Raw genomic sequence first — 13,229 nt, 5'->3', positions numbered from 1 at the left:
TAGTGTACCACGTAGAAGGCCATCACCAATAGTCAGAAACTAACTCCAAGGTCAGCCCTGGAATGACCCATACAAACCTATTCTTACAAGAGAGTGGGCATTAGTACAGAAATCCTACTATGCTAGAATAGATCACCCCCTAGATCAGCCCCTCAACCTTTTCAACACAGAGGAACCCTTGAAATAGTTCCTGTCTTAGGGAACCCCTGCTAAAAATTAGAAGTCTACAACTCATGATACATTAGTGTGATGGTCAGTGGGAAGAATGGTCCTTACACTTGTGGTCATTGGAAAGAGTTACCTCCTTATAGATAGCTAAAAAGATCAATGGTGTCTGTGGGAACTTATCCGAGAGACAGAAATTCCCAATGCTGAAGGAACCCCTAGCAACCTTTGGAGGAACCCTGGTTGAGAATCACTGCCCTAGATCCTGGGTAGACTTTCCATAAGAGTAGTGCATTTGAAAACTTGCGTCTAACCAGAGCAATTGTAAAAATTAGGCAACATTGTTGACAAGACCTTTGTTACAATAGGCATTTTAATTCACCCAAAAGTTGCTCAGTAGGGTTCTACTTTATGTCAGGGCTCTGTGCAGGCCACTCCAATTCCTCTACTCTAAACTAGGTATTTATGGGCCTGACTGAACAGCAGCTTTAACAGAAAAAAGTCTTCCCAAATAATTGCCACAAGGTTGGAAGCAAACATTTCTTAAAGGTCCTTTGTATGATGTAGCATTACACTGCAATAGAACATAAAGGAAAAGTTCACTTAATTAGAAATGCATTTATGTTTTTTTTACTCCCTAGAAATGGTTGGAACATGTACAAGTGCCTTAAAAAAAAGTATACACATCCCTTAAAAATGTTCCACATTGTCATGTTTCAACCAAAAACAAAAGGTTTCAGATTTTATGCGATAGACCAACACAAAGGGGCACATTGTGAAGTGGAAGGAAAATTATAAGTTTTCAAAATGGTTTACAAATAAATATCTGACAAGTGTGTGGCATGCATTTGTATTCAGCCACCCTAAGTGAACACTTTGTCGAACCACCTGTTGCTGCAATCACAGTTGCAAGTCTTTTTGGAGGAGCTTTGCACATCTAAAAAGTAAAGTTTTTGCCCATTCTTTGCAAAATAGTTCAAGCTCTGTCAGATTGGATGGCGAGTGTCTGAACAGCAATTTAAGTCTTGCCACAGATTCTCAATTGGATTGAGGTCTGGACCATTCTAAACACTTGAATATGCTTTACTATAATCATTCCATTGTAGCTCTATGTTTAGGGTCATTGTCCTGCTGGAAGGTGAACTTCGCCAGTCTCAAGTCTTCTGCAGGCGAACAGGTTTTCTTCTAAGACTGTCCTGTATTTGGCTCCATCCTTCATCCCATAAACTCTGACCCTGCTAAAGAAAAGCATTCCCACATGATGCTGCTGCCACCACCATGTTTCACAGTGGGGATGGTGTATTCAGGATGACGTGCAGTGTTAGTTTTCTGCCACACATAGCATTTTGCTTTTAGGCCAAAAAGTTAGAATTTGGTCTCATCTGATCAGAGCACCTTCGTCACATGTTTGCTGTGTCCCCCACATGGCTTCTCGTAAACTGCAAGTGGGATTTCTTACGGACTTCTTGCCACTTTAATAAAGGGCATATTTGTGGAGTTCACAAATAGTTGTCCTGTGGACAGATTCCAGTGCAGAAAAAAAAAAACAAAAAAAAAAAAAACAAACACACTTGTGCAAATCCAATGAGCGCTCAGCTATACAAACTGTATGGCAGAACTCGCATTGCACAGACATCACATGTCAACACAGCAATGTGGTTGCGAATCAGTTGCAAATGTCAGTTTGCAAATGTGTGAACCCAGGTTTACACACAACTAGGCGTTTATGTCATTGCCCATTCACATTGACTTTGAGCAATAAAGGATTCATCACTATGTGCGCTAATGTAATTTACATTATATCAAATTAAAAAAAAGTCTTCTTTTATTAATGTGCAAAATAAACATACATATACAATATTAACACTTGACATTTACATGTTATACATTTATAATATATTACGTATACACAGTGCTGACTTTGTCACCAAAGAACTGGATGAATACATCTGGGTGACTTTTGTAGAACTGACCCAGAAGACGCTTTTTTTCTTTAGGTGACAGTTTAGTGTTTTCATATATCGTTTTCAACAAAGTCCACAGTTCTGTCCGTGTAGTTTTCTTTGTGGCAGAATCAAGTTCGCTTTTCTCCATTCTTTGGCAGAAGGCATAACCTGAGAACAAAGACAAAATTATGTTGTAGAAAATATGTCACCACCAGCAGCTTTAGTGTTCCTTTATCTCAATGATCATAATCCTGCATCTCTGCTCTACGGCTTCTGCATCTTGCACCAAGAACCAATGTACTTGAAACTGCTACAACAGCCATAAAACTGAATCTACACATTTAGCCCTGTTTCCCACCACTTGAGACTTTAAAACCGTGCTACTTCACTTGAATTTCAATTTCAAAACTGCAGGCCAGTGGGATTTTCGGGTGAAACTTCATGCACAGATATCTATGCAAGTTGCACCTGAAATTGCTGAAATGCAGGAACCTTTCACACAAATTTGAAGGGTTCCATTGCTGACAATAGGGTGCGACTTGTCATGTGATTTGGAACAGTCAAATTGCATGACAAGTCATCTCAGATCTATAAATTACTCACAAGGTTAGAGGAGCGAGGAATGCCCCCATTCATCAAATTATGGGAAAAGGCATTAGGGTCATGCTTGAGACCAAGTAAGCAAAGTATTGAGCTGTATATGATTTCACGGTAGATAACAGTAGAAACGCATGAATATCTGGCAAGATGGTACAGAATGCCTGACAAAGCTCACATACCAGCTAGAAAAGCCTCCACAGTGTTGAAGGGTGTAATCAGAAAGGCACCATGTCCAACCAATGGTGAGAGTGTCCGAAGATACGGGAAAATTGCCAGGAGGTACAACAATACATAGGGGAGATTATGGGATCAGAGACTCAACGACTCATGGTTTTGGCCATTTCATAACAGATGCCACAAAAATTTATTATAAGTACAGTATTTTGGCACACTTCATAAATACAGCAAAGGCAGCAAGACAAAAAAAAAAAAGTTGGAACCAGGAAAACACAATAAAAGGATGTTTTAAAAAGATTGACTATATACAGTTAGGTCCATATATATTTGGACACAAGCATAATATTGGCTCTGTATGCCACCAGAATAAAATAAAAAAATTAGCCAAATTTGAAGTGCAGACTTTCAGCTTAAATTCAAGGGGCTGAACAAATATCAAGTACAAATTTTAACCACTTAAGCCCCGGACCCTTTTGCAGGCCAAAGACCAGAGCACTTTTTGTGATTCGGCACTGCGTCGCTTTGACTGACAATTGCGCAGTCGTGCGACATGGCTCCCAAACAAAATTGATGTCTTTTCCCCCCACAAATAGAGCTTTTTGGTGGTATTTGATCACCCTGAAGTTTATTTTTTGCGCTATAAACAAAAAACGACAATTTTGAAAAGACGCAATTTACATTTTGATACAATATCCCCCAAAAATATATAAAAAAGATTTTCCTCAGTTTAGGCAGATATGTAGTATTCTACTTTTACCAAAAATAACTCAAGCAATTGGTTTGCGCAAAAGTTATAGCGTTTACAAACTAGGGGATAGTTTTATAAAAAATTTTTTTACTAGTAATGGCGGCAATCAGCATTTATCATGACTGCGACATTATGGCGGACACATGACACATTTTTGGGACCATTGTCATTTATACAGCAATCAGTGCTATACAAATGAAGTGATTCCTGTGTGATTGACACTGGCAGTGTAGGGGTTAAGTGAGCCCTGGGAAGTGTTTCCAACTGTGGGGGGGCATGGCTGTGTATGACACTTCCCTGTGGAGCAGAGATCAGCGAGCAGAGATCAGCGACACTCACTAGGCAGAACAGGGAGATGGTTGTTTACATTAGCCTCTCACCGTTCTTCCTCCCCGTGAGAGGATCGTGGGTATCCCCACAGCGATAGAGTTCACAGGACCCACGATCAGACTCATGGAGGTCTTGACCGGCGTGCACGAGATGGCATGGCGGCAAATTTAAGGGACGTACCTACACGCCCATTTGCCTGTCTGCCGACGTACAAGGCATGCACCGGTCGGCATGTGGTTTTAAGAACTGCAACCATTTTTATGCAGTCCCAGCTTTCACACTCGGACTGCAGATGAGGCATTTTTCATTTATTTTTAGCGCTAAAGTGCCTGAAAAACACCTCCAGTGTGAAAGGGGTCTTAAAATCAACTCCAGACCTTTTGCCCCCTTAATTGATGAAATAACGAAGGAATAGCCAACACCTGGCCATGAAAGTTTGATTCTATTGTCTAATTGTTTTTGGGCCCTTGAAAAGGGTAGGATGGCTATTAAGAGCTGCAATACCTAAACCCTTCCTCTGATTTGGTTGTACATACCCTCAAATTAAACCCAAGTGCACTTTCAGCCCATATCCATTATAGAACTATGGCTTGAATAGGTTTTGGCACATACAAAAATAGAGTACCTGAATAGCAGGGAAGACCAGCATATGGGAAAGGTGGACGGAATGTACGAAAACTAGGAAATGTGGAGATTTGGAGCGAAAGGAGTGAGGGCCACAATTAGGGTAGGAAAACGGGGGAAAATGTTTGATTTTTCCATATAAAAACAAAAATCAAACTAAAAAATATAAAACAAATTGCACGACAAGTCACACAGGTATGAATGTGAGCTTAGGCTGCAGGTGTGCCTTAAACACAATTACATTTTAGTGATGGTAAAGTAAAACCAGTCAGTTATTTGCTGCAGTGTCCCTGGAACGGTCTTCACTTCCTGCCCCAGCGATGCATGAGGAAGTGCGAAAAAAAAAAATCGTAAAAAGGTTATCGCTTCTCATTCACTACTACCTCCATTCCAAATAAAGGTCAATCACTCCTCTGGGGAGAAAAAAAATTAATTGGTTTAAAGAGCTAACCCTTCACTTCCGTATCCAGAAAATTTTGGGTATACAGCAACCAACATGAATGGATTATAAAGGAAAAATAAAATGGGTTTGGTGTAATCCCTCACCATATCTTTAGCTTTCCTTCCCACCTCCCCAACTCCATGAAGCCAAAAGGAGATAAACCTTGAATTCCAAGTTCAGAGGAGCATGCGATAGTGTGGTTCAAAACCATGCTTTCACTAGGAATCCATAGCCCTGTGTAAATTACGAACTCTACCAACTCCACTCCTGCAGAGCTTTGCTTTCACTTCCAAATGAACCGATTGGCTGGGGAGCAAAGGCAGGTATAGGCCTGCGGTCTGCATGAACGTGAGCCTGTTGCTTTATTTTTCATGGATATATTAAAACGCGTTTCCTTTTGCAAGGAAGAATGAAGGCTGATTTATTAAAGAGAACCTATTACCCCAATACACTGGAGGCAACCCTCCTATGTACTGACCAAAAACAGTTTTCATATAAACCCAAGTATTGCAAGCCACAATGAATAAGTGCATGATCCTGGGCAATTCACAAGCTGCAGTTTATGAATTTTCACGCCATCCTAAAAGCAGTGGTCTCCACGAGGCTAGGACATGCAGTTATGTATAGGGACCATTCAATGATTCAAAGAATCTTTAAAAGTACCCAAATGTTAGAAAAAAGCCCCACAAAAGCATTTGGCAGGACATTTGGGATATATCCACCTGTGTCTTTGTCTGGGTCTCTTCCCTGTTGAATAGCCACCAGCTTCTCGCTGACCATTTTGTGCAAACTCCCAGGAATCTAAAAAAAAAAAAAAAAAAAAAAAAAAAAACACAATGTTATTAGCCTAGCATGTTGCATTACTAAACCCACACACCGTTCTGGTGTGCCAATCAGGCTGGCTGTTTAAACACAAATCTTGTTTGCGACCAAATAGTAAAAACCAATTGTTTCAGGAGGTAGTGATGGACTAATTGAAGGGCTCCTTAATGTGTCCAACAATTTACCTGACAACCAATTGTGCAGATGAAGGCTTGGCAACAGATTCATCACCTGCCCAATTCACTTCACTCATGCGTCATAACATTGGGAACAAGGATTATTCTTTCAATTAAGGGCGGCTATAGACTGAGCAAATTCTTTCCTGCAGACAGTGTTGACAGGGGAATCTTCCAGTCGAGTCATTGTATTCTACTGGGGGGGGGGGGGAGCTGTCCTCACCGGGAGAAGATCGTGATTGATCGCAGCTATACTAGCCATAATCGCATGCAACAGCCAGCAGGCTGGCTGTACCCAAGTTCATCAAATAGATTAACTTGAGTAAATTCCGCCTGCCCATACATGGTTCGAATCTTGTCCAGTTTCTGCTGAACTGGCAAAAAACCCAAACAGTCTATGACCGGCTCAAATCTTCCTAAATGTAGCCCAATTATCTAGGAATTGTGCACCACAAATCTTCGAAAAGGCCTTGCAGGGTTTTACCATTGACATCCCCCATTTCCCTCATCCTCCCCCTCCAAAAAGGCCCTACAGCCATTGTTTATTCTTTTTAACCAAGAGCAAAATAGAAGTTAAGCCAAATGAAATAACTCCTAAAATAAGACCTGTGTTACTGCACTTGGTACTGTGTCATAGAATGAGCCCACAACATGTCCAATCAACCTAGTTACCTTGAACACATCCTTGTGGTGGTCCAGCAAGAACAGAACCAGCATGTCAGACTTCCCCTTGGACAAATTCTTGTGGTCGACAATGGCTCGAGAGAACTTTCGCTTTACAGTCATTCGGTTGTCACTCTGGGGGGAAAAAAATAAAAAATAAATACATTTACACAGAAGTTAGAGCTGCACGATTAATTGTAAACCCCCTAACAACCTTAATCCAGCAAATCCATGAGATAACTATAAGACAGGGGAGGCCAGCAATAGAAGTCTCTTGTGGCCCTCAGGATGTATACTAGCGGTGCATACTAGCTCATTATGCCTTTTGCTTTGCAGGTTTAAAAAAAAAAAAAAAAAAAAAAAGCGCAGGTTTACTACCGCTTTAAACCACAAAAAAAAAAAAAAAAAAAAAACACTTTGCAGAGGTCTGAAATGGAGCTGAACTGCCAGTATGGAAGAGGTCAGGGTTCCCAACGCTGAACATGATCTTCCTGATGGACAAAATCTGATTGGACTGTAGCCGTGACACCACTTGTACCAACTTTTCCTGTTTTCCTTCTGGCAGGAAACATTTTTTGCTCTAAAGAGTTGATACGGAAACCCAGGAACACTTCCTGTGAGGGAATCAGATTTTATTTTTGAAGATTTAAGATCCACCCTATGGATTCTAGGTGAACACAGGCTCTGACCAAGTTTTCTTGAAATCCTTCTCTTGTTTGAGCAAAAAACAGCAAGGAGTCCAGATAAGGAATCACTGAGATTCCTTCTAGGCATAGAGACACCAATGCTTCGGACATTATTTTGGTGAACAACCTTGGGGATGATGGCAGACCGAATGGGAGTGCTCTGTATTGCAGATGTACCACCTTCTTTCAGTGCCAACCTCAGACATCTGTGACCTGGCAGCAATAGGAATGTGGAGGTAGGAATCTTGTAAATCCATTGATGCCATGTAGCACCCTTGATTTAGGAGGTTTCTTACTGAGAAAATGGAATCCATCCGAAATCTTCTGTACTCTGATTTGTTCAGCATTTTGAGATTTAGGATGAGGCGGAACTTTCCTGAAGGTTTCTGAATAAGGAATACATGCAAGTAGAAACCCTGGAAGAACTCCCCTGTCGGGACCGGAACAATGAATGAGTTTTCAGTTCCCTAATTAGGGACTGCACAGCGAAAGCTTCGACCGGATGCCTTGGGACGTTTGTCATCAAGAATCTTTTTGGAGGTTCTTCCGTGAATTATATCATGTATCCCTGGGAGAGCATATTCACAATAAACTGGTTTGAAGTAATGGCTCTCCACTGACGAAACTCCTGGAGTCTTCCCCTGACCTTGAGGGTAGAGTCATTGTGGTTTTCCAGAGGTCGTAGAAGGATTGAAGAGCACTCCACTCCTACCTTTGGGCTTATGGGAAGACCATGGCTTCCTCTTGCGCCGTTTTTCCTTCCTGCTGCCTTTTTAGGGCCTAAAAAAATAAAATAAAAACGCTTACGGGTCTGTACCCGTTTGACCAAAAAAACTTTTTTTTTTTTTTTTATCAGCGGCCTGGTCAAGAATGGACTCTAGCTTTAAACTGAACAGCAGATCTCGTGCAAAAGGAATACTACACAGTATTTTTAGATGCAGCATCCCCTGGCCAAGTTTTCAGCCACAAAGCCCTCCTAGCAGAATTAGTTAAAGCTGCTTACCTGGCTGACATGCGAATAGATTCTGAAGCATCTGCAATGCAAGATTGCTGCAGACAAAGTTGGAGTCTAGAATCTCCTGTTTTGGGGAATCCACTGTAACATGGGCCTTCAGCTGGTTAACCCAGTGGTCTAAATTCCTTGCAACACAGGTTGTTGCCATTGCCAGTTTTAGATTGTTAATCACTGATTGGCAGGTTCATCCTTTTATCCATGGGCTCCTTCAGAGTGCCCATATCCTCAAAGGCGAGGTCTGTAGACTTCAAGACCTGAGAAAAGGCAGAGTCCAATTTTGAAACTGTTCCATATAAAGTCTGGATTTTCCACAAATGGATATCTTCTCTTGTGAGCCCCAGGAAAAGAATGGCTTTTCAGGTTCCAGACACTTTTAATCATATCTTCCTCAGAATCCGATTTATCTGGAGCGAGGGAAACAGACTTTTGAGACGTGTCCTGGGATATCGGACTCCCTATTAGTATTTGAGAGCCGCCTTGGGGTTCTGAAGATGGCTGTGGAACCCTAGGATCCCTTGAGGGACCTGGCTGCTCTTAGGTTTGACCTAAAGGCTTGAAAAGGTGGCCCAGAGTTCATCCTTTATGGTTGTAACCAAATCGCCACAGATGAATGGAGACTCCCCCTTAACTAGATTTGCAATGCAAACTGCACAAAGCGATTTAGTCCAAGCTTCACTCAACTTTTCTTTGCAGACAGGTCACCTTCTCTTAACTGGTTGGACAGAACTTTTGGCCTGAACAGAAGAGAAAAAAAAAAAAAAAAAAAAAAAAAACGGAACCACGCTTCAAATTATGCTACGCAGCACAACCAACACCCAGGTGCAGTAGGAAAGACCACCTTACTTCCCTGTGCCCAGCAAGCCACCACCTAAGGTCCCCCATTGCTAGGCAGAAATGCCAAGTACTAGCACTGCAGCAAACATTTCCCAGTGAGATGGGAGATGGGGGGGGGGCAGGATGAGTAACCCCCCCTACAGGAGAAAATGGCCCAGGGTAACAGGAGGACACAGTCCCTTACCTTAGCCTTGCTGGCACCTTGGCTTGCCCCCCCTTATCCACTGCATTGCTATCTATAGCTGTCTGCAGACGTGTGGTGAAGAAAAACACTGTTCTAGATTCAAAAACACTGACCTGGAACCAGAACTTTAAAAAGGCACCAGGTGACCCTGCCCTCACGCCTGCAGCAGTAAAGGTTGCAGGGTGCCGACCTGGAAGTACTGCCCCTTCCTATACAGGACGTGGCCGAGGCTCTCCTCAGCCACCAGAACAATGGCGGCTGCTACGTTTATATCCCACAGTACAGGTGTCAGCGGGGAAACAAAACGGCTACTGCCCGTCTGAGGGAAAAAAATAAAAATAAAAAAGGGAGACAGCACTGCCAGCCATACAGGCAGGCACAGAAGAGGGAGCCCACAGGACCATTCAGCAGGAGGCAAGTGGGAGGATCACTCTCCCAGCAAAAAAGACTAACAGGTGAGAACCGGTGTCTCCCAGGAAAGCCCTGAGATCATGGCTCCTACCAGAGGTGTTCCTCTAGCTGGAGGAAACAAACTGATGGAAGCAACGTGGAGGCCTCCTATTAAAGACTTGACTGATGAGGAGTTTCCTGTGGGAGGAGGAGCCATGATCTCTCGGGTGCTGTCCTGAAAGACATTTTGGAAAAGCGAAATTTTAGTCTCATCACGCCAATTGACTGTCAGAAGGTTTGAGGCTTCACTGTGCAGTTTAGCGTATTGTAAGCGGGATACTTTGTGCTATTTGCATAGTAATGGCTTTCTTCTGGCGACTCGACCATGCAGCCCATCTTCCTTCAAGTGCCTCCTTATTGTGCATCTTGAAACAGCCACTCCACATGTTTTCAGAGAGTCCTGTATTTCATCTGAAGTTATTTGTGGGTTTCTTTGCGTCCCAAACAATTTTTATGGCAGTTGTGGCTGAACCCTTAGTTGGTCTACCTAACCATGGTTTGGTTTCAACAGAAAACCCAATTTTCCACTTCTTGATTAGCATTTGAACACTGCTGATTGGCATTCTCAAGTCCTTGTATATATCTTTATATCCATTTCCTGTTTTATACAGTTTGACAATTCTTTTGCTTTCCCCATGATTCAGAATACAGAAAAATCAGTGCAGCACTGGATGAAAGGTGCAAGGGTCCATCAGGAGTCAAGCAACTCATTGACCGTTTACACACACACCAATTACAAGCAAACAGATCACAGATGAGGATGGTTACCTTTACTAGCCATTTAAACCCCTTTGTGTCAACTTGTGTGCATGCATCACCAGGGAAAGTAAACTTTTGATCAGGGTCATTTGGCTAGTTTGTCATGATTTAAAAAAAGTTGATCGATAATAAATGGCTTCAGCCAAACACTAACCATGAGTGAATTATATTTTATACACATACACCTCATTCTGTGCCACCACTGTCATCTAAGGAAAGACCCAGAGTGCCCAATCAAAAAAAAAGTGAAGATCCATATAGCTGCCCACACATCACAAATCATACGAAGTACATGTATTGTCCATATGAATGGAGATGCACTACAGACTTTATGCAGATCTTTCTGCCAGCAAGATTCTGCATGATATTTGCTTTAGTTTACAGCTTTAGACCAAAAACAAAATATGTTAAGCACTTCAGTGATAAGAGTCTGGAAATAATAAAACTAGAAGCTAAAAGCATTCTTCCATAAAATGGCTCAAAAGGTTGGGTGCCAGCTACAATGTCACATTAACATAAGAAAAAACATCCCCATATTGCATATCCACACAGCCAGTACCTCTTCTTGAAGTCTAAACTCTGAGGGCTCCGCAACAACGGCCATGAAATAGAGCAGACGCCTGAACTCCTCCCGGGTGTGAGAATCCAGGAGCTTCAAACACAACTGTGTGGCCTCCAGTGCTTGTTCGGTCTTTCCATTAACTAAAAAGTACAAAATGGGGTTAAATGAAAGCAAAATCAGAAAAGCAGGCTTAATAGAGACACTAAACGAAAGCAAAGTGGTGTAGATAAGTGTCTAAAGATGAACTCCAACCTTACTCAGGCTCCACTGTATTTAAATGGCTTACTCTAGAGCCTACCTCATTTCTTGGCCGAGGACATCAGCATCTAGCCTTTCCTCTTCAACCTTAGGCAAGTCACATGATTTGAGTTTTGTCCTTCCACCACGAGTGGTTGCTGTATTTCCCCATCACAGTGGGTGCTGATGGAACCCCTCCCATGGAGGCATTGTGTTCTGCAGACAAGGAGCCTTCCTGGCCAGAACACAATGATTACTCCTAGCTGCTATAGCCAGCAGCAGTAAATCACATGCAACAAAAACCAGAGGCTAGTTTTACCCAAGTTGATTAATCAGTTTGGGTACAGTCTGCCCACAGATATATTAAAGTCTAGGCCAAGATTTAAGCCATCTATAGCCAAGCTTTACCACCCCTGGCTCAAATTTTCACTCACTGAAATTAAATGTTTTCATTCAAGAAACCTGACCACTATCGAGTTGCATACAAATGAAGCCTGCCTAGGAGCATTTACTGACATCCACCCATCAAGGCATCTTTATATTGGCCCAACTCCTCCTAAGAGTCAGCTCACTGCTCGCATCAGGTCTGATGGCTCTTGAGCCAAGGTGCGTCATGTTTTCTGAGGATCATGAAAGCATCCTGCCAGGCTGTCATTTCATATTGAAGCACAGACACCCAGTGAGGACATCAGTGGGTCTAAAAGTAGGTATATAGTAAAAACTAGTTTATTTAAACTTCATTAGCATGTTGGTAGAGAGGAAGGAAAAATATAGGCAAATTAAACTGACTTGTGAAAGCTACTTATTGGAATATTCACACCATGTCAATGCTCATCCTTCAAAAGTACAGTAATGAGGAATTCTGTCACTCAGCATGGTTCTTCTAGGTATTGAAGCCATCAAGGGAACTAGCATTTTCAGAAGTAAAATCATAAAAGTCATCCCCCCCATACTTGTCCCATAACAGGTAGACTTTGAAGTAAACCAACACAAGAAAAATAGATTATGGACCACTCTGAAAATGCTAGTGGCTGGCTGCTTCTGGCATTGATACTATCAAACACCAATCTGAACATGCACGTTTTAAAGTCAGAACTTCTGGTAAGCATACATGATCCAAGCCATTGACCCAAGGACTGACACCACTGAATTACCACGGAAGCCAGAAAACTAGTGTAGTGTATTGAGGTGTCATCAGTTGGAGCCTCTAGCCTGAAAAATCTAATATATGTATAACTTGTTCCAAGTCTGACTTTGAACGACACCAAAAGCCACTGGATCAGCACGACAGCCATGTAACCAGCATTTTATTTTTAACTGAAGGCATCAATGTTAATTAGCTGGCTGCAGTTTCTGCATTTTTCACTTTGCTGTGCATGGAAACTATCAGCTGAACAGAAAAAAAAAAAAAAAAAAAAAAAAAAAAAAAATACGGCACACTGGGATGAAACAAGCTACATCATGCAGATCTTTCAGGACTTTCAATGCTCATCCTTTAGATCTACCATACAGGGCAGACAAACCAAGAATGCAACAATCCCCAAAGCAGTTCTTGCTTTTTCCAAGCAGAAATCGGGATGGAGCTTTTCGGTTTCAGTAGGTTGTCACCCTAAAGAGTCACCCAGTTGAAATCTACATGAGCAGACTGTTAGCCTTTTACAACAGCAAGGGCCAGCCAAACTAGTAGGGTTGTAAAAACCATCATGGCTGACCGCATGCTTTCCCTGTGCCCCTCCATACCAACAGTTCTGTATGCAAGAGAATACGGCTACAAAGCTAAAACGCAATCAAGTCCACAGCACACTTAAG

General features: G+C 42.1%; 1 protein-coding gene across 1 annotated transcript in view; it reads right to left on the bottom strand.

Annotated features, from left to right (window-relative positions):
- Positions 1-1,972: 1,972 nt before the first annotated feature.
- The window catches only part of DEPDC7 (DEP domain containing 7), a 38,122-nt gene continuing 26,865 nt past the window's right edge, over positions 1,973-13,229 (bottom strand). Inside the window, exons 6-9 of the mRNA XM_077460902.1 lie at positions 11,181-11,323; positions 6,703-6,828; positions 5,755-5,833; positions 1,973-2,279 (exon numbers count right to left, since the gene is read on the bottom strand). Coding sequence (XP_077317028.1) covers positions 2,065-2,279; positions 5,755-5,833; positions 6,703-6,828; positions 11,181-11,323 — 563 coding nt within the window. The 3' untranslated portion in view covers positions 1,973-2,064. The remainder of the gene's footprint in view (positions 2,280-5,754; positions 5,834-6,702; positions 6,829-11,180; positions 11,324-13,229) is intronic.

The sequence above is a fragment of the Lithobates pipiens genome, unplaced genomic scaffold (genome assembly GCF_037356315.1).
Source record: "Lithobates pipiens isolate NorthernLeopardFrog02 unplaced genomic scaffold, aLitPip1_a1.2 Scaffold_10, whole genome shotgun sequence".
Classification (NCBI taxonomy): domain Eukaryota; kingdom Metazoa; phylum Chordata; class Amphibia; order Anura; family Ranidae; genus Lithobates; species Lithobates pipiens.
This window is presented reverse-complemented; position numbering and strand designations above follow the sequence as displayed.